Source organism: Chenopodium quinoa, unplaced genomic scaffold (genome assembly GCF_001683475.1).
Source record: "Chenopodium quinoa cultivar QQ74 unplaced genomic scaffold, ASM168347v1, whole genome shotgun sequence".
Taxonomy (NCBI): domain Eukaryota; kingdom Viridiplantae; phylum Streptophyta; class Magnoliopsida; order Caryophyllales; family Amaranthaceae; genus Chenopodium; species Chenopodium quinoa.
Window position 1 is genome coordinate 766,748 of NW_018744662.1, and position 22,755 is coordinate 789,502.

Consider the following 22,755-nt stretch of genomic DNA (forward strand, 5'->3'; position numbering starts at 1 on the left):
AATATACACCGTTCCCAAAAAACATGGAATTCAAAACGGATCTCGCTTGGATTTTGGTCATAATCAAAAAAATTTGTTATGGTCAATTTTGTTTTTGAAATAAACAACTAAAAAGTTTATTAATTCAACTATAATCAAAGATTAGACGTTAACTGTGATTAAAATAAGGCCTGCTTGATTCTATGGTTATCGAATTCCGACCCAAACCGTATGTTAGTAAACCCGAAAAATGTTAATCCGTATAAGAACCGAACCCGTTAACAAACCATAGCAAATGTACACCGAACTAACAAAAAACCGAACCGATAAAGAGTCAAAACGTATATGTTGACTCAAATGAACAATACAAGAGGGGGGGTGAATTGTATTGTGGAGGAAGTAGGGTAATTTTTGCAAAATTCTTAAATAAACTTAAACAAAAACTTTAAAGTGCAAGAGAGATTTTACGTGGAAAACTTCTTGGCCCTAATCAAGAAGAAAAACCACGACCCCAAGGGATTTTAAACTCAACTCTTAATAATAATAGGGCAAACAACCTATTACAAAGCAACTGATCCCTCAATCAGTTGAGCACTCTAATCTCTCTCTTTCTCCTTGCTTCACTCACAGCAACTTAAACACTCTAGAGTTTACCCAAAGTCTACCCTAATACAACTCAAGATTAAAACTTCTAAGATGCTAAGTACAAAGACACTCAAGGACTTAAGTGATTCCTTTATTTTCTCAAGCTTCTTTACCAAGTAAAAGCCGTTTTAAAAATAGTTTTACCAAGTCAGATTTTCGAAAATATTAGGATAAATCAAAACAGAAAATCTTTTAATAAATAAGATATTTTTACTTACAAGATATTTTTCCGAAATAAAAATTAAATCTTGTTAAAGAAAGGAAAAATAAAATCTTTATAAACTGAAATTTTATCCACTTAAATCCTATCAATTAACCATGTACTTAACATATATACAAGAAGCCTAAAATAAATAATAAAGATACAATAGACTTCTTGGAACACAGTGAAGCTTCGACTCTGGAGCTTCATTTCCTCACTCAAGGAACTTGGTTTCTGATTGTCTTCTATGCTCGTCCATGCTCCATTCTGACTAGTTCCATGCTCCATTTTGACTCTAGAACTTCGTTGCCTATAAGAACCTGTCAAATACATCAAAGCTAATAGACAAAAGTTAAAGCCCTTATGGGTTTGCTTAGGTTCCTTGATTCATCATCAAAACTTAAGATCATCAGTATCTAACCCGAAACCGTTTAAATTAGGGGAAAAACCGCTTAAAGCGAACTGTTAGCAAAATGCTACCTGTCTACACCAAACCATTTAAAATCCCAACTAATTGTAAACCGAAGTGTTTATAACCCAAACCATTTATGATTCGAACCACTTTCGGTTTATTTGAAACCTAGACACTTATGAATGGAACTATTTGCATTGGTAGTGGGTCTTCGAGGAGTGCGGTATAGTATAAACTGGGTTGCGACTTAAACTAAATGAACCCAACTAAAATCAACTTCACCTAATTTCACTTAACATACCTAACATGCACTGAATGTATTGTAATTGAACTGAAATGAACTTAACTGGCCTAAGCTCATATTTGTATGATTTTGATCAGTTTGGAAAAGGTAATGTCGAGTCGGGTAAATTTTTAAAGTTAAGTCATACAAAATTGTTATGGCCTCGCAAGTCCAAATCTGAATCGGGTTTTTTTCGGATCGGATTGAGTTGGGTGTGCTTTTGACACCTCTAGGTGCAATATCCCGGAGTAAATAATTAACATTTGTATGACCCTAACAAGAACGCCAATTACTGGTTATCAAAAGATTATTAAATTCTAAATTAACAACACACCAACAACTGTAGTTGTAATAATGTAATTGGTGGAAATTCGGTGACTATTTAATTAGGGTTCATGTTGTTTTCCCAATTAGGGTTTTATGTCATTCAATTGCACAGATAACTAAAATACAGAATTGAGAGACGAATATTCTTCAACAGCATACATTAGTAAAATCGACAACACAACGAATTCAAATTAGAAAAGAAGTAACGAATGTGGGGCGACACATCTAATTTAAATAGGAAATTCATTAAAGGTGGTTATTTGGTTAATTATTTAAATAAAGGAGTGGTAAGTGAACTTAAATTTATTAAGGACTCCGCCGTTTTCAAAAATTATCCTATCACAGGGTCATAGTTTAAAACATTTCATTACCATTAAATTATATATATTCTCCGAAGGTCAAATACAATTTTATTTTATGTAGGGAACTAAACAGGAGTTTAAGTGTCATTTGTTTATTCAATTAAAGAAAAACCAATACTTTGTTAATAAATAAAATTTAATTCTAATCTATGATGTATTCTTGTCGAAATGAATTCTAGTTACGATAGTACAATTGGATTTAAACCTTCTAGTCCATATCGAACTATGTACAGGAACCACCTCTTTAACGAGGAAGTGGAATGCTTCGCGGCAAAAACAAGCGGGATTTATTCAAGGACAAAATTTATAACCATCCACATAGTTCTAATTTTTCAGAGTTGCGGGAAAGTTCAAACACCCTTGCCGCCATAAAGAACCAAGGAATACTACACATTTGCATGACCACTATAAAACAACCTCACATTACAGAAAGGAAACAAGACCATCCGTTTCCCTACGATTGATTACACAGGAGATGAAAATGGTTAAAAGGCAGCTACAAATACCTGTTTCATTCATTCAAGCCGTAGAACCCAAAAATTCAAACAAATTCAAGAAAAATTTAAGGGGTCTTATACACACAAATACGTTCAATTTGACCAAAAATAATTTACCAAAATCTTACATTAAGAACCCAGTGAAAAAGGGTGTTTTAGCAAAAATTAACCATGGGGATGGTAAACATAATCACGGTGGATTCAGTTGAAGCAGCTAGAGGGGTGGCGGTGGGCGCATTGGGTGCCTCGGAACTACACAACACCAGCTCACTTACCCGACCTGGCGGACTTAGCTATCCATCCAAAGGTGTTTAAAGTGTTCGTTAGGTGGTTCATCAACACCTGTGGTGGTCTGAAAGGACCAGGGTCAGAGAAGATAATACCAAATACAATATAAAAGGTATAATAGATCCGTCCCCTGTGATGGAGATGTGTTTGCTGTCAAAGGGGGAACATTCCCTCAGCCTACAAAGTTACAGGAATGATTTCAAGTTGTTCAAGGTGGACGCCCCATTTTATGCAACTCAGTTGTCTCTGGTGTGGTCACCAAACTCCAGCAACAGATTAGATGGGAGAATCACTAAAGTAATGGTAAATGTAACTGACCCACAGATAGTTGATTTAAGGGTCACCAACTCAAAATTTCTTATATGGAATTGTAGGGATATGGCTAGGGAGGAGTTCGGTCCTTTGATGTACACGGCAATAGAGTTGCATATGCCGGATGTGGTAATATTAACAGAAACAAGGGTGTCCGTACAAATGGCTCGTATAATTGTTCAAGGATTCTTTCCATACCGTGTGTGCGGCATTTCAAAATCAGATGATGTGGGTGGTGCAGTTATAATGACATTTACGAAGGAGCTTGTTGTGAATTTGCAAAGTTCAACTCTAAAATCAGCCACCTGGGGGATAAAACCCCAACCATGAATTCTCTCTGTTGTATTTGGTTGATAACATGTACCCTTTACATTACTGCATCACTGCATACTTAGGTTAACTGTTTGGGTAGCCCCATTGTCAATGTATTTTATATTTTCAAATTTTGGGCTACTTACTGGGCCAGATCCAATTATCAATGTAATGGGCATTTAAAAGTTAGAAATGTTGGCCTACATTTTGGTGTAGCCCATTTATCAATAAATTTATGTTTTAAATTTAACCTCCTACTTAATAATTATTTTGATAAACTATGAACCATTAAACTAAAAGTATTAAAAGGACTCCCAGAAGCCCATACATGATTGTTTTTGTGCAATATAGCTCATACCAATGCAAAAAAAGGGCCCAGGCCCAATAATTACATACTCAATTAAAACTATGTGAACCCATTTTCACTAACATTCATTAACGAACTGAGTGGACCTAGTAATTAGAGTTCAGCATTTACATTAGACGGCCACGTGAATGGACCTATTAGCCCAATTTATTACTGGTAATTATAGGCAAATCCAATACGACTACAGATTCAGTTTAAGATGAATACGGCGAAGAGGACATAACTCTAAAAATTATGAATTTTTTAACTTTCGTTTATTAAAATTAACAAAGAAATAGCGGTAGTTACACATTGATACTAAAAATACATTGAAAACAGTAGCTTCATGAAGACAGGGTTGTCGGAAAACTTATTGTTTCTGGAAATCCATCGACTGGTTTGATGGGATAATGCGGAACAAAATCAGTGGTGGCAGGATAATGTTAACACCATCATCACGGGAGTCCTTACAAGGTGATTTAAGGCGAAGTTCAACACACAATTGAGCAAAATTCAATACCTGCACGACCCATTTAACCATATTAATCTTCAAAAAACCTGTAACTGGTTTCATATTTACAAAGGTGAATAGAGTGCAAGGACTAACAGTTTGTTTCTGAAATACGAAAGACTAATGCGACTGTGTGGTGTACAATTCCAAAGAACAGCGCCTCTTTAAGAAAACAGCAACACTTGATAAGTGGGGCAGACAACAGCTATCATTTACGACTCCAGTCACCTGGTACAAGAATAGCCAAATCAGATGCGCTGATAAAACATCATATACAGACAAAAAAAATATAGACATGCCAATTACTCACATGCGAAACAAGGACCATTGCTCCACAACAACCGATTTCTATCAATCTTCTCAATGTGTGCATACAAGCGGTGTTTATTCCTACACCACCACCAAAGATAATATTGACAGGCTGCATCATGCATATGCGTTGCTCAGCTAGCATCCATTATAATCAAGAACCAATGAACAAGTTTACACAGAGAAACACAAATGAACGGGGGAATTGAGGGGGAGAGGGCAAGGAATATTCAATTAAATATCTGCAGTCACATAAACCCACAACAACACCTACCCTCTGCACTGAGTATTTGGAAACTTGAAGGTCATTTAAGTACACTTTCCAAGCAATGATATGAATCCTCAACCATTTTGAACGCTTTAGCAGCATCATAGCAAATAGACCTAAGGATAATGAAACCGATAGTTACACACAACTTCAACTACTTAAGTTAAACGCAACAGTGAGGCATAACCAACTATGCACATACCTCTTTATACGGTCATGAAACGAAGCATCTATTACCAATTCCCGTCCATTGAAACAGTTGTTCAGCTCCCTTGTATTCGAGGCATGACAGCTGGATAAAGAATGGCTAAAAAAACATTCCTTTCGCTCATCTCGTAAACGATATTGCCTTAGGTTCTTTCTCATAGCCACGCGCCTGGGTGTGGGCATCTTCCTTTTCCGTGACCTACCTAATGCCAAGGGATCCTGCAAAGTTGAAGAATCAATTTTAAGTAACAATAACTCATAATGGAGAGCCAAAACATTTTCAATGAACATGGACTGCAGTCGCACCTCAACATCAGGTCCTTGTGTGTCCCTTGCTAATAGGGGATGTGATTCACCGTACGCCACATCCAAACTCTATAAACAGGTTGCCAAACCATTACTCTTCAGTATAACATATGAAAAATGGCAAAAAGGAAAATAACATGGGACATTAGCACTCACACCAAAAACCCCGAAGTCACCACCCTCAGGCATGCGGTCCTCCTTCACAGCACATCGAATCTCGTCCATTGTCCAAGCTTGTATCCTCGGAAACAACCCCCAACTCACCGGTTGCCTCTCAAGGCGGTCAAGATAGAAAACCTGCACCATGGAAATATCATCCAGTAAAGTTGATAAGACAATATCATATACAGTAACACAATTAAAAAGACAATAAATTTAGATACCACTGCGAATATAAGACATCCTCCGCAGCCACTAGCGTAACCACTGGCATAAAACCTGCGTGCAAATGTAGCTACACTGTCCATAAGCTTCTTCAAGACAAGACTGCACCAGTCGTATTCCGAAGCTTCGGAGGCACATGTTAAACATGGAACTAGATCTGAAGCCAGCCTTGAAGACTGTGTAGGACACAACAACATCTCCAGTGAAAGTAACAAAAACAACATCTTAAACTCATCTCCATCCTCTTCCCCCCAATAACCCTCAACCCTCTCCATTAATTTCCTATCCACAGGGATGCCCTCAGATTTATACTGTCGACCTGTTTTGTTTGATTTACTACTCCATGCTTTCCCATACCTACCCATTATTTCATGAACCTTACCCTTTCTAGCAAACGGTAAAGATTTGTAACATGGTACACACATCCCTCTATTTGGAATACCAAGTACCCAATGTACTTGGTTTTTTGAAAGAGCAAACACCCTCCCATCTGCACATCTTAATGTGTAGTTCAAAGGATCAATACAACTCATTAGCCAATAAGATAACTGCCTTGGGAGGTGCATGTCTCCAGCAAAATGTAACAGCCCCCCAAACCCCATTTCAACAACCCAGAGAGTCCTACGCTCATCGAAAGTTTGACAAATCCTTCCGAAGGTCTCAACACGACATGTAGTGTTGGGCGGCTGAAACAAGATAACAAGGCTAATTGAAATATATACAGGGAATATCATACAAACCCAAGAAGTTGTATGCAAAACCAGTATCACATCAATTCTTACCCTACTTCTAGCTTCTTCTCGAGTCTTTAACACCTGACCTCTAGCTTTTACTTGCCCACCAATCGTTAATGACTCATCCTACAACAACATAACATATACAGACCTATCCATCATCAATGAAAACTATGATGCTCAAACATATAAACAGAACGGTTACTACATACAGCAGCAGCAATACCTTAAAAATTTCAGGAGATAGACTCTTCAGTGGTGGCTCCTTGTAAGAAGCAACAACCTAATACATCAAATTTAACAATTTCTATCAAGGATAAGATTAACAACTTCAAAAACAACAAACAAACACTACTTAATACCTGTTTAATACAACCTGCTCGAGTACCAAATGATTTCCTCTTTAAACTTTTTCTCCCTTCCAAACGTTTATGCTAAAAATACACATGATTACATATAAATCAGTAAATCATACAAATTCAATAACTATTGTAAACAATAGTGGTAATTAATCAACAGAAAACAATGAACACCAAAATTACTAACACCAAGATGCAACATTATACAAATTTAATTAAATTAAGGTAAAAATTCAAATTTAACAATCCAATTATTGGTTTCCGACATTACTAACATTCCCACACTACTCATTTTACTAATTTCAATTTGAATTGCATTTAGTCACATTATCGAGCTAATTATGAAACGAATGGTACCGTAATTTTGGATCCGACTTCTACTACGAACATGTCTTCATCAGAACAATTGAGCTCCATAACATTTTCAGTCTTCTTATCCTCGATACCGGTAGTCTTCAACATCCAGTCGGTTAACGGAAATTCCCAGTATACCAACCAAATCAAGTGTAAATATATAAAAAACCATGAATTCGCTTCGAAAGACAGAGACAGAGAAAGCTGAACTTAGGGTTTCGAAGAGAGAGAAACAAAAAACATTAACGTCTGTTAACGTCCAATAATAACAGACCCACTTTCAGAACGGAGGACATAAAACGGAGGAAAAAGCTATATTCCAACTCTGACCCTCATTTAATACGTGAATTGACAACAACACCCCTATATCAACGCTGCTCGTTGATATATATATCAATTTGGATTTGCAATATGGTAACTTACTCTTATTCAAGTATGATGAAAGTGATTCAAAGTTCCATATTACTATTTTTGGCATGAATGGTTGTGAAATTGAGTATGATCATGTGTACCACAATTATATCAAAGCTCAAGAAATCATTGAAATTTCGTCTTATGATGATGAGATGATTGGTCAAGATGATAATGACACTGCTATTTCATCACCAGGTATATAATCATAGTTATGGTTTGTTCTAATTTTTAATCTTATCGAAAATAGTTATTTAAACTAATATGAACTTATCAATACGGAATATTATTATACAGAGAGTACCTTATTGCATGTAGTTGAAAAAATTGAACTTGGGTATCCCTCCTAAACTTATTCGAATTAATTTAAACTCATTTGTCTTAAAAAAAAAAAGTGGAAATGAGGTGGATAGAACATTGCCTTATTACTCGCTCGTATATATAGTTGTAATTAATTATTACACATCAAATTTGATGATATTTTTTTTAATTTGATGATATTGATCCGTCTTTACTTTAAATTAATGTCCACAAAAAAAATACTCCTATTTAGCTTGGAGGGTGGAGTTAATAACAAAAATTTAATTTGATTTATGTCACATAAGGGTCAATTAATGTCAAATAAATATCCTTTCAGAATTTGTAAGGTGTGGAAAAGGTCAAATTTGGATTGGTTTTATCCGGTTCGGGCTTAGTCAATTTGTGTTAAAATAAGGGTCTGTTCACATTTACTGAACTGAGCTGAACTGAATTGGACTGAACTGAACTGATTGGAGCTGAACTGAACTAAACTGGACTGATTGGAGCTGAACTGAACTGAACTGAACTGAATTGAGCTGAAATGAATATTTTATGAGATAGGGAAATTAGGAGCTGAACTGAACTGATTGGAGCTGAACTGAACTGAAGTGAACTGAAATTAAGTAAATATGAACAGGCCCTAAGTTTGTGCTCACCGTAAAATAAAAATATAAAAAGTTTATGTTGAGCGTTTTCAAATTCAAAACAAAACAAATCTAGTCAGATCATCTTTAAAATTTTGTAAAATTGTAACTAGTTAGATATCGGTGGATCAAGTTATTCTCGAGTTTTGAATAGGTCATACTTAGTACATAATGTCACTAATGTGCAATATCATTGGTAGTGCTGTCAAATTTCAAATCGAAACCGTTTAACTGTCCGAAACCGACCGACCCAAATGAGAACCGAACCCATTAAAAACCGATTTTGTAAAACCGAAAATCGACCCGAACCGTATTTAAGTAAACCTGAAATCAAACCAATCCGAATAATGTCAAACCGTATAAAAACCGAACCAGTTCTAAACCGAACTGATATCAAACCGAACCGAAAAAGAACCGAACCGTTTCTAACCCTAAACCGTTTCCAACCCGAAACCGTTTGAAGCGAGGAAAAAACCGTTTACATCGAACCGTTAACAAACTGCAACCCGTTTGCACCGAACCGTTTATAAACCGAACCACTTACAAACCGAACCGTCTATAAATCAAACTGTAATTTCGATGTCACAATAATTCATCAAATCATGATTATGACACATCAATTAGATGATGAATAAGAAGCAACTAATAATGTGATAGTAAAACAATAATAATTCATTAATACACTAAACTTTTATAATCTACGTTACTTCGTAATAAACTAGTAACATCAGTATGACTAAACTTGAAATAACATGATATGTATTTTTGAAATCGATGAGAATTTGTGTATAAAATAATGCCTAATGCCTAAATATAAAGTGATGAAGTCTCGGCTTGATATAAAACTTGTTAACCAGCAAAAGGTTAGCAAGTAATATGAAATGTCAAACCAAAATCGTTTAACTGTCCGAATCCATACGACCCGATTAAAAACCGACTTTTTGAAATAAGAAACCGTTTTGAACCATAATTTAATAAACGTGAAATGAAACTGATCCGAATTACGTTAAACCGTTTAAAAGGCAAACCCGTTAACAAACCGAACAAAAATAAAACTGAACCAAAAAAGAACCGAACCGTTTCTAACTCGAAACTGTTTCCAACCCGAAACTGTTTGAACCGGTATAAAAACCGTTTACACCGAACCGTTAACAAACTGCAACCCGGCTGCACCGAACCATTTACTTCCCGAACCGTTTACAACCCGAACCGAATTAAAACCGCTCAAGAATAAACCAAAACCGAATCGAACCGATAACTATTTAAACCGAACTGAAACCAACCCACGAGACACTTAAACCGATTTCAAACCGACCCGATTTAATTTCGAACCGATTTCAAACTGAACCAAACCCGAACTGTCAAACCGTTTTCACAGTGCTAATCATTGGGGTTAAATAATAGAGTTCCAATTGAATGTTTGAATTGGGTCATGTACTCATGTTAGATCTATTAATCTATTGGTAAAAGTGTTATTATATAGAAAGCCTTAATAAACATAGGAAAAGATTGAAAAGTGTTATAACGAGGTTATTAATACATCTCCTTACCCCCCTTTTTTTTTCCATTTAGTTGTTGTGGCTGGTGATATGATAAGTGTTATGGAAAGGCTCGAAGCCTTCAAATCCCAAAACCCTCATTTCAAAGCTATCATGCGTCCTACCTATGTCTCCAAGTTATATCGAATGGTAAGAAAATCTTACATACAATATAATTTTCCAGTCCATTTTTATTAGCCATGAGATTAATTCATTGGTTATATTTTATTCTAGAATATGTCTATAATCATGTAAAAATATTATTACAACGTCTAACATGTACATATATGTGATACGTCTAGACAATTCCAATGAGCTACCTCAGAAAACATTTAAAGGGTATAAATGAGAAGGAGCTAATCCTCATAGGACCAGATGAGAAGATCTACAACGTACGATTAAATGTGTATAAGAAAAAGACGAGTAAAATGCATTTTAGGGGACTCACCTTTCATACTTTTCATCGTTTGGGGACTCACCTTTCATTTTTCATCGTTTGGGGATTATCGGTCACCGGAATTCAAAAATCCGGTCACTTAATGAAAAATTCTCCTAAATTTGTTAATTACAACTGTCAAAGAGATAAAATTTAGACTTTGACTCTAAAAAAAAATACCATGAACTAGATCAAAAACAGCCACATCATTAAATATATTTGTAAACCCACCCTGTATTCCATAACACCTTGAACTAGCTTCCAACATCCACCATGATGAACAACAATGCAAGGTTTTGGTTCCATATTAATCAGTACCTATTATTTACATAAGATAAATAGAGTATATAGTTATGAATTAATTAAAACTTATAGATTATCAATATTGACATACGGAACAATTTTAGACCAAATAAGCCCCTTTTAGAATTCATAGCCCAAACATTTTTTATTATACAAATTGCATATCCAAAAGCCTATAAACTCACGTCTTCTTACTCTGTTTTGTTTTCAATTTTATTAATCTAATACTCCCTCCGTTTCATACTGTTAGTCCCATATATTATTTTGAGCGTTTCAAAAAGATCTACCCATATTGAATATATTTAATTTATATCTTGATTTTTTTGGAATTAATTAATTGTAGATTAATGACATAACTCTAAGTAAAGAATTTTTTACCTTAAATTATGCAATTATGACTTGTGCTTTCCTAATAAAAAATCAAAAAAGTTAAATAAGGTAAACTAATTATGAATTATGTTGTACTTTAATGTTAGATTCCAAATATATTTGTTTTTTTATTTTATGTGATTGATTCCTTATGGGACTAACATTATGAAACGGAGGGATCGCCATATTCAAGCAAACCACAAAACCCTATCCCACAAAAATTGGGGGATAAGCATATTAACTATCTTCAATCTAACATAATATCACACATAATTACTAGTACATTGAACAATTTTGCCAAAAAAATTTCAAACATCTGAACAATACCCTAAACCCTTATCAATTGCATACACAACCAAAGATAAGATAAAAGTTATCTAATTCCAAAAAAATACCATTTATATACAATATATACCTGTACTGATCAAGAGTAATGGATGATTTTTGAAGAGTGTTTGGAGAAGCTTTTTCGTCTACTATGGAAGCGTTGCTCGTTTGAGAAAATACAGGACTACAAGTTACAAGTTGCAAGTTGCAAGTTGCTTGACTTTAGTCTAATCTAAGTTATTTTAATTAGCAGTGTTTTATTTTATAAGGAGAAGGAGTATGTGTCATTATTTTTATTTAGCTTTAAAAAATAAAAAAATAAAAAAAAAATAATTACTCCACCGGAAAATATTTAATACCTACCGACAATCTCCAAACGATGAAAAGTGAAAGGTGAAATTTTACTCAGAAATCCTTTTGCGTTAAAAAAAAATAATAAATAAAAATAAATAAATAAATAAATATATATATATATATATATATATATATATATATATATATATATATATATATATATAGGGGAGGGATCCGGTAAGAACCCCTCCTTATATAAGAACCCTACTTATATAAGAACTAATCTTAATCGTAAGATTAGATTGATATGAACGGCCACGATTAAAACAAATCACAAACCCTCAAACTCAAACAGCTTTCACTTTCTCTCTCCTCAATCTAACTGTTTGTGAGTTTCTCTCTCCTCAAAAGTGCCAGAAGCTGAACTTCGAAGAACTTTCAACAATTTTCCTTCATTTTCTCGGTTAAAATCAACAACATCAATCATAAAATAAGTTAAATTTCACAAATTAAGAGCAAATTTTGGCGAAAAAACTCTAGATATCACAATTCAGGTATGATTATATTCGACCATTTGTTTGTTTTTTCACGAATTTTCAGTGATTTTTGTGATTTGATATTTGCGTTTTATCTGTTTTGATTTTCATAAATTTTGCATGAGTTCGATTTTTCTGATTTGATTTTAATGAATTTCGCATGGAGTTTGATTTTTTTGAGTTCGATTTTTGCAAATTTAGGGTTCGAATTTAGGGTTCGATTTTTGCGGATTTAGGATTCGAATTTAGAGTTCGATTTTTGCTTATTTTTGCGGATTTGTAGTTCGATTTTAGATTTCGAATTTCGGAGATTTAGTGTTCGAATTTAGGGTTCGATTTTTGCTGATTTTAGCGGATTTCGATTTCGAATTAATGGCTGGTGGAGGCCAGCACTGCTGTCGGTGATGGCTATGAGGCTGTTTCGCCGGCTGACGGTGTACCGGCTTATTGCGAAATCCCTAGACTGATAGAAAACCTTGCTTCAAGCCTCAATGGTGGTTCACTAATGGATGTTCAAATTAGGGATAGGTGATTTCAAAGTTTAAGCTCCTTCATCTTTTTTGGCTTTTCTTTTTACATATTTTGGACGTCATATCTGTTTATGCTATTTCAATTTCATCGCTATTAGTACTTAATTCAGTTATATTTTGTTATTGAATCTGCTTTTATCAATTAACTCTATTTTTTTTTCTTTCTGTTAGCCTGTATAATTTCAGCATAGTTACTTGTCAGCTAGCACTCAGGCTCCCAAATGGAAAGAGAGAAAGTGGAGAGAGTAATGTTGGGGGGGAAAACATTTCAAATGACAGCGATCTATGTGTTTTAATATTTAGGCCACTGATAAAGTCCTCATAAGCTGGTAATTATTGCCTATAATTTAACCTTGATAGTTGATATTGTCCTTATAGATGCTATATGCCCTATTTTGATATCGAAGAGAGTATTGCTCGCATCTAGCATTGAACTGATGTTTTTGTTGCTGGTATACTTTTAGAAGGTTGAGTTCCTAAAGAAAGGAAGCTTTAGTCCTGCTGAGCTTGAGGCTCTGGTCTCCATCATGCAAATAGCTGGTGAAAAGGCCAGGGCAGAGCAAAGCTGGTGAAAGGCCAGGGGCAGAGCAAAGCTGGTGAAAGGTCAGGGCAGAGTAAACCTGGAGAAAGAAGTAGTTCTACAGGAACACCATCGATAAGTAAATCAATTACTAGTTTGGAAGCCATGGGCGTACGTGTATTCGGCCTTGATGAACCACTTGTTGGTAATGCCAAAGAAGAGGTATCATGGGATACCATTGCTGGCTATGATCAGCAAAAGAGGTATTTAAAATGCGGGGCTTTGACGGTGAATTATTTCTGATGAGGGCTTCCCTAGTTCAATTCACTAATAATTTCAAGTAAGTTCTGATAAGTTTAGAGAAAGGTCTTTAGGTGAATTAAAGGAAGTCAAATTAAAATGGTATACCAGAATGGTCTCTCCTAGATGGAGGGTATATGGAAACAAAAATTTAGAACATCAAGTCAATTTGATTTGTATAAGTGTTTGTGAGTAGTTGGTATGGCTAAATTTAGAACATAGGAAAAAAAACTTTAGAACATAAGTAGACTAAATTTAGAACATAGGAAAAAAATAATTTAGAACATAGGTAAAAGAATATTTAGAACATAGGGAAAAAAAAAACTTTAGAACATAGGTAGTAAAAATTTAGAACATAGGAAAGAAAAAAAAACTTTAGAACATAAGTAGACTAAATTTAGAATATAGGCAAAAGAATTTAGAACATAGGTAAAAGAATATTTAGAACATAGGAAAAAAAAAACTTTAGAACATAGGTAGAAAAAATTTAGAACATAGGAAAAAAAAAACTTTAGAACATAGGTAGAAAAAACTTTAGAACATAGGTAGAAAAAACTTTAGAACATAGGTGTAGAATATACGAACAACTTTAGAACATAGGAAAAATTTAGAACATAGACAAAAAAATTTGAATATAGGATATATATGTAGAACATGGACAAAAAACTTTAGAACATAAACAATAAAATGTAGAACATAGGAAAATAGTTTAGAACATATATATATTTAGAGCTTAGATTGAAAAATTTAGAGCTTAAGCAATAAATTATAGAACATATGCAAATAATATTTAGAACATATGATAAAACCTATTAGCTCAATTGGAAGAGCACTATGCAAATGCATAGAGGATGTAGGTTCAATTCCTACATAGGTTATCTTTATAAATAACTAAAAAAACTTCAAATGTTTTTTTTTAAAAAAAAAATCCAATAAAACAAATTAAATTAGCACTAAGTTATATGAGCAGAAAATAAGTAGACTAAATTTAGAATATAGGAAAAAAAAACTTTAGAATATAAGTAGACTAAATTTAGAACATAGGAAAAAAAAAATTAGAACATAGGTAAAAGAATATTTAGAACATAGGAAAAAAAAACTTTTAAACATAGGTAGTAAAAATTTAGAACATAGGAAAAAAAAAACTTTAGAACATAAGTAGACTGAATTTAGAACATAGGCAAAAGGTAAAAGAATATTTAGAACATAGGAAAAAAAAACTTTAGAACATAGGTAGAAAAAATTTAGAACATAGGAAACAAAACTTTAGAACATAAGTAGACTAAATTTAGAACATAGGAAAAAAAAAATTAGAACATAAATAGACTAAATTTAGAACATAGGAGTAGGCAAAAAAATTTAGAACATAAAAGAAGAATTACAGAAATGCCATTACTAAAGGATCATTTTAGGTGGTTAGATCAAAACTAATAAAGGGCTGAGATTGGTTCTTATATAAGATTGGGTTCTTATATAGAGGAGGGTTCTTACATGAGCCTTCCTCTATATATATATATATATATATATATATATATAGGTATGTAATGTATAAACGTTGGTTTATATTTTGTTTAGGTAAAGTATGGAACGGAGAGATGGTGTTTTCTAACCTTTAATTTTTTTTGGTGCAAATGTGCAATGGTGTACTAATTCCCATTAACTACGGAGTACTTTTTGTAAAGTAAAACAAGTATATATTCTCTATCATATTGATCTGTATGATTTAACTAATTAACCTCTTTCTATGAAGTATATTTTGAATGTAAATTTCTTCTCCTTGATGATTATCATCTCCAATCCTTAAATTATTATTACATGTCATTTGTTGTTCTTATAGAGACCTCTTTTAATTTACGTTCCTTAGTTCATAAGCAACACAAAATGAAGTTGGGTCATTGGGTCAACTTACTCTTGATATAGGTCAAAAGAGAATTGGAATAATTGACTTTCGAGGATTGAGAATAATTATTGCTAATTTGGTATTTTGGTGATACTACATTTGTTTCTGAAAGTTCTACTCACTTACTATTTATGTGGTCAAATAAAAGAATTTTGAGCACATTTTATAAGTTATACAATAGGTATAAATCAGCATGTAAGATCTTATCAAATTCTCCTTATTACTCTGTATAAATAATCCAAATATCAACTTTTTATAATTTTCCCTTATATGTAGTCGGAGTTATTCATGGTCAAAGATGTTCATTGAAAATCGTGCAATTGCAAATGAGTCAAACTTTCAGGAATGGAGAGAGTATAATGTTTTTTTTTTTTTTTAATTTGACACAAGAGTATAATGGTTAAAAAAAAGAGTAATTGTATGGTTTTCAAACCTCAATAAACAACATATATAAATCATAATTACTACTTCATTGGTCCATCCATTCTTTTTAATTTAAGTCAAGGGTTAAATATATAAGCATTAAATTTACACTAGAAAATCGTATAAATTTATGAATTGAAATCATAAAACTATAAACTCTAATTACACTGATTTGCGCGTGTGTTTGTCCTGAATTCTTAATTTTATACAATTTTCAAGAGTGTATTTAATGTTTATATGTAGCTCTTAGCATTACTCTTAATTTAATATGTACTTACATATGAAATAATTGTTTTTGTGTGTATGTGTGTGTGTGTTTTTTTTTTACAAGAAGAAAAGAATTTCATTAATTTTTGTGCTTTTTAATTTGTTACATTTAGAATTTTGTCTCTTTACATCAAAATTTTGGACAAACTTACTCACCAAAAAGTTGTTACATAGTTCTAAGGGCTATGTATAACATTCTCCTTTTAAAAATGTTCCTATCTTTTGCAGAAAAAATTTGAGTCCATTTTTTATATATTTCATTCACTAAAACTATATATAACCAACATTTCAACGGTCAATAAATGTTTCGACTAGAATGCTTAAATAGATAAAATATATTGAAAAACTTAAGAGAAGATTATTTCCATTTTTTAAAAAAAAAATATAAAAGTGAATAAATAATAGTACTAGTAATTAGTAACAATCTATGACTAAGGTCTGTTCTCTTCAGCTTAATTTCAGTTTAGTTCAGTTTTCAATTTTCTTCTTTCATAAACAACTCAATTCAGTTCAGTAAATCAGAACAAGGCCAGAGTGTAGTACTTGTACATGATATATATCAAGCGTAAGGAATTGAACAAAAAGGAACGTTATGAGTCAATTAACAAGAAAAAAAAAAAGAATTTTTGACTTTTACCACAAAAAAATCACAAATTTTTTTTACTACAAAAAATTTTAAAAGTTTTATTTTACCACCAAAAAAAATTTTTAAAAATTATTTTTTACCGCCTACCGGTAAGAAAGTCGTTAAATTTAACAACGTTTAAAAAAAATCTTCGATTTTCGTGCGCAAAACATGTTGTCTATAGGTTTTGGGGGGCATTTTGGATCTATGGATCCAATTTGAAGCCAGAATTGACAAAAAATGATCGAAAATGCCTCGTTTTGCATAATTCACGCAACCCGAGGTAATTTTAAATACACAAAGGAAGCATTTTCGATCATTTTTGTCAATTCTAACCTCAAATTGGACCCAGATGGCCAAAATGCCCCCCAAAATCCCTAAAGATGATGTGTTTGGCACGAAAATCGAAGAATTTAAAATATTTCGTTAAGTTTTTGACGCAAGTGGTAAAAAAACAATATTTTTTTTTTTTGTGGTAAAATAAAACTTTTAAAATTTGTAGTAAAAAACAATTTTGTGATTTTTTTGGTGGTAAAAGTCAAAAAATCCCAAAAAAAAAAGTGACATTAATAATTTCTAGTACGAAAAAAACCAAAAAAAAAACCAAAAAAAAAAAATTCTAGTACGAAAAATACCAAAAAAAAATTCTAGTACGAGTACTGGATCCTACATTACGAGTATGTGAGTAATGTGACTTAAGCAAGTTTCTTGGGGCAGTGCAACCGGCAACAGTGCGAGTAATAGACAATTACTATCTGCTCAATTAGCATTTACTATTACCAATCAGTTATCCACTTTATTGTATTTAGTTTTTCTTCAACTACCCTACAATTTAATTCAACTTCCAACTTTATAACTGTGATATACTACGTAGTTTGGACTATGGAGTACTGTAGACTGTAGTATATTTATTTGCTAGCTTGACTTTTCTGACAAAAGTAATTTCTAAGTTAAGACTTGAGAATAATAGAGGTGAGAATAATGGATCAACAATATTTCCATAAACAACTCCTATCAATTTGTTGACTATGGGAACACATTTCTACAAAATTATTGTCTCCCCTTCAACTCAATGTCACACTCTAGTAAGTTTCTATTTTCATCATACTAGATTCTATTCGTGCTAATTTAAATGTTTACTGAATTCTACTCTTTCTATTTTAAATCGTTAATGTGTTATACTAAATTTTTTATCGAGTTGTTTCTACAATTCTTTTACTAGTCAAAAGTATGTCTTCACTTGATCTGTGACTTATGTGTCTACAAATTTCGCTAGTGTATATTATATGTCATTTGAAAATTTCTAACTCGTCTTATATAATTAATGTACTATATATGTATATACTCGTATTAATTGATCAATATTTATAATTCAATTTTATTTTATTGGATGGCAGCGGATACCCGAAAAATATGTGCACAAATACAAAGAGGTGCAATTAGCAAAAGATTATGTGAACCTCAGAGTAGCCGATGGTAGAGTTTGGAGAGTAGAGCTATTAAAACAATGTGACAAAGTATGGTTTAAGAAAGGTTGGGAAGTGTTTGTGAAGAGCTATTCTCTTAAATTTGGTGATTTCCTCCTATTTAGGTATGATGAAGCCAATTTTGAGTTTTGTGTCACCATTTTTAATATGTCTGGTTGTGAAATCGACTATGACCAAGTGTTCCAAAATCGTATTATTGACCTAGCTCAACAAGTCCAAGAAATTTCGTCTTGTGATAATGATGATGACCTTTCACTTGGTACGATATTTCTAACTAGATTTTTAACACCGAATTATGTTTATACATTATTATATACTCGTAACATAATAAACGGATTTTAATTAATTTTCATATATAATGTTGTCTTAATGTCTTATGGATTCATTTGATTTATCTATGAAGAGGCCAAGGATATTCATATTATTGATGAGACAGAGACAGAGACGACAAGTGTTATGCATAACATTGAAGCCTTCGAACCTCAAAAGCCTCATTTCAAAGTTGTCATGCATCATAATAATGTCTCTAACCAATATCGACTGGTAAGTGTATGTAGCCTCATTTTTAAAGAGTACGTAGTTTGGCTAGATATAGAGAACTAGTTCACTAGTTGTTGAAACCCATTGTATCCCACTTGTAAGTGTCCCACATTGGAGAAAGAGGAGAGGCGATTCCACTTTATAAGATAGAGGAGTTACTCCTATTATTGCCAATTTGTTTTAGTATGGAAGCTCCAAATCTTTGTTTGTGGATCAAACTCTCCTCCTCCTTGTTCGGGTTGCCCAGGCCCATTTCACATTGTTTTGAAATTTAACCTGGTATCAGAAAGGTTTGTGGACCAAGCTCTCTTCATCCTTGTTCGGGTTGCCACCCAAACCCATTTCACATTGTTTCGAAATTTAACACTAGTGAACTAAGAGATCGAATTAAGGTTTGTTGCACACTCGTACTCTTTCATCTCTTTGTCATACTAGTGAAAAAGTTCATTATTTGTCTTTCATCATTAAAAACGCTCATAATTATTTTCCTAGTTGATAAGCATAAATGAGATGAATTGAAATCATGAGAAATCTAAAATTTAATTATTTTTTACACAAATACATGCATGTTGTAGTCATTTCCAATCAACCACGTTAGAGAGAATTTGACGATTGTGAGCAAGAAGTTGAAGCTAATCTTGAAGAGATCAGTAGACGAGAAGTGGTACAATTTGAGGTTAAATGTGTATGCCAAAAATAACCTCGCACAAGTCGGGTCTGCTGGATGGGGGAATTTTGTACGGGACAATGAGTTGCACATAGGAGATGCTTGCGTATTTGAGCTGGTCGACCCTAGGACCGCTATGTACAAGGTCACAATCATTCGTAGCTCGTAACTGATGCGTTACATTTGCATAGTCTCTGTATAGATGTGTAGCAATTGGAATTTGGATCCTTGTATTATTTAATGTCGCTAAGTATTATTATGCGAGTATTATGTGTTTTACATTAAAAGATAGAGTTAAAAAAAATTCAATAAATAAGCGAAGCAGCTACATTACTTTTCTGTTGCTTTTATTTTTACGATAAACCTTCACATTGGATTAATCTACATTCCCGCGACGGGTCTAAAATTCATCCTCATTCCCACTTGATGGGTACAATTCCCAAACCCTCCCCGCCCCACTCCTCACATAGATATCCACCCCCACCTAATCCTACCAAAGACTCGCCTAGTCCCACTAAAGACCCACCTAATCTCCACCTTTTAAATACACAATCCTACATAATTAATATAGACTACATTTAAAAAAAAAAAATCATTCTTAATATTATACATTTTTTTTGTTTATAATCTAAGGGTCTGTGTTCATTGACTGAACTCAGCTGAACTGAACTGAAATGAATATTTTATAAGAGAAAGAAATTAGGAGCTGAACTAAACTGAATTGAATTGAGCTAAACTGAACTGAACTGAACTGAGCTGAGCTGAACTGAACTGAACTTTAACTAAGAGAACAAGCCCTAAGTGTATTACAAAATATTATAATTAATATTTTATTTATTTTACATGAATATTTTATAAAATAGTATTAAAAATATATAATTTTGTTTTAAAAGATACATACATAGATGTGGGTATGAGGTAGGGATGAGACGGGTACGAAGTAGGGCGGGTGGGACGGGGCGGGTACAACATAAAATCCACCCTCGCCCCATCATCCACGACGGGTATGGTTTTCATCCCCATCCCCCATCCCCGTCCCACCACCTGCTAAACCGAGACCCATCCCCGCCTCGCTGGGGTGGAGATGGGGTGGGTCTCCTACTTGACCCGCCCCACTGACATCCCTAGTATGTAGTATGTAGTTGTTAACTAGTCCTGCTATTCCATAAAGTTGTGTCTATTCCTTATTTGGTGTTTCAAAATTTATACTCCATACATTTGTGTTTCTGGTTGTATTTATGGTCAACGTTAGATTGATGTACTTCCTTCGTTAACTATTATTTGCAATAAAGGGGGTATTTGCGGACTCCTAGGCAAAATTTGTTTGTGAGAGTAAAATGGAGAGAGAAAAGGTTGGGTGCATGTGATGAGGAGAGAAATAGAGAGAAATGATTACCTAAAAAGGAAAAAAAAACATTTGTTGCATATAATAGTTAGCATCCATTTATATTATATGTTGCAAATAACCGTTAACGGAGGTAGTATATGATTAAAATAGGATGGAAGAACTTATAGCAAAAGAAGATATACGTGTTTACCTTATGTTATAATGCAATAAAGTACACCCACATGTACTTTTATACTACTAATCATTGACGATTAAAGAAACTCTCAATTCCTTAACTACCGTGACATACAAAGATATCGAGCACAACATTATAGAATTATGGATCAGAGAGAGTAGTATAAAAACTTAGCGACCACTATCAAGATCAAAACGTGAACATTTAGCAATTATTGACTAAACACTATTATTGATCACCACTAGCTTGCCAAACACTTTTAATTAATCCCAGTATCCCAATTGCTAAAAGAACCATAACCAAACATGGCATAAATAATTGCTCCTAAAAAATCGCTAATAAAAATACTTGTACAAAAGAGTGAAAGACTGCCGAACACATACTCCGACTAAACTAGGAAAGATTTTGTTTACTTTACCTTTTTTTTTCTGAGGGAATACCCCGTGTATTTTAATTAAACCTTATATTTGGAAAATCGTAGCCAATTATTAAAATATATTATAAAAAAAATAAAAACGCACGAAATCTATGTATACGTTCAATTGCCTATAATAATTAATAACCGGCATAAAAGACCGCGATTAAACAAAGAAAACGCGAGAAAGATTGGGCTAATGACGAAGATTAAGAAAGATAGCAATGATTCAGAGAAAAGGAACCCCTATTTCTTCAAGATTATTCTTTCTCCACTCGCTCAAAAATCTAAGCTTGTAAGTATTTTTAACTACTTTTTGAGATTATTCCAAGTGATTAGTTAACAGAATCAAATCAAATTATGCTGTTGATTTAATTATGAACATATCAAAAATTAGACCTTTAAACCTAAATTAAATTAATTGATAGAAAAAACAATCATATTTTACGGAGTACATCAAAATAAATAAATAAATTATTTCTGTATTATTTTAATTTTTCTTGATGTTTATGTACGTGAAATATAGGAAGGTTACTAGAAAGTGATTATATTAAAATTAATGTATGTCATACAATAATCAAGAGTTCCCGGTATTATACTGTTATTATAATTAGAATAATAAGCGTCCCTAATCACCTAATAATTAGATGAAGGTGAATTCATAATAATATTCCAATTTATATATGAGTATTGATTTTGCCTAATAATTACTAGCTCCTGGTGTAATATAGATTTTGATGCGTAAGTACTTTGTATAGATTGAATCCCACTCGGACTCTCTAGGGTTATAAATTAATCTGCACGATATCCTTTACAATATGTCAATAGTTTATCATTATTAATTAATTAACACTTGATGTGAAATTGAGAAAGTATAATTTCTTTTGTTGTGCGCGCATCCTTGTATATGATTTGCAATTTTAATGTAGTTGACTAATTACCATTTAAATAAAAGATGATATATCTCGGATATTTTTCTCCTCGTTCCACAGAGAATTCCGGT

The 22,755-nt window shown here is 33.1% G+C and overlaps 3 protein-coding genes across 6 annotated transcripts; 2 read left to right on the plus strand and 1 right to left on the minus strand.

Annotated features, from left to right (window-relative positions):
• Positions 1-4,054: 4,054 nt before the first annotated feature.
• On the minus strand, positions 4,055-7,674 carry LOC110701900. 4 transcript variants are annotated; one of them, XR_002507423.1, is made up of 12 exons: positions 7,401-7,674; positions 7,047-7,118; positions 6,911-6,967; positions 6,733-6,810; positions 5,950-6,636; positions 5,723-5,863; positions 5,567-5,635; positions 5,256-5,479; positions 5,060-5,169; positions 4,787-4,866; positions 4,573-4,704; positions 4,055-4,485 (listed from the first exon to the last, which is right to left on the minus strand). XR_002507423.1 is itself a non-coding variant. In XM_021879506.1 (9 exons), the coding sequence occupies exons 1-9, from the start codon at positions 7,503-7,505 to the stop codon at positions 5,091-5,093; spliced, it is 1,512 nt and encodes a 503-aa protein (XP_021735198.1). In that variant the 5' UTR covers positions 7,506-7,674; the 3' UTR covers positions 5,059-5,090. The 4 variants fall into 4 exon arrangements, 1 of the variants encoding a protein (XP_021735198.1); XR_002507422.1 differs by having other exon boundaries at positions 4,787-4,923; XR_002507421.1 differs by having other exon boundaries at positions 4,056-4,485; positions 4,787-4,897.
• Positions 7,675-7,873: 199 nt separating this feature from the next.
• Positions 7,874-13,908, plus strand: LOC110701793. The gene is made up of 3 exons (XM_021879421.1): positions 7,874-8,006; positions 13,464-13,537; positions 13,639-13,908. Exons 1-3 carry the CDS (start codon positions 7,874-7,876, stop codon positions 13,906-13,908), a joined length of 477 nt encoding a protein of 158 aa, XP_021735113.1.
• Positions 13,909-18,040: 4,132 nt separating this feature from the next.
• Positions 18,041-20,367, plus strand: LOC110701840 (putative B3 domain-containing protein Os03g0621600). The gene is made up of 4 exons (XM_021879457.1): positions 18,041-18,205; positions 18,518-18,866; positions 19,011-19,150; positions 19,723-20,367. Exons 1-4 carry the CDS (start codon positions 18,149-18,151, stop codon positions 19,981-19,983), a joined length of 807 nt encoding a protein of 268 aa, XP_021735149.1. The 5' UTR covers positions 18,041-18,148; the 3' UTR covers positions 19,984-20,367.
• Positions 20,368-22,755: the final 2,388 nt, after the last annotated feature.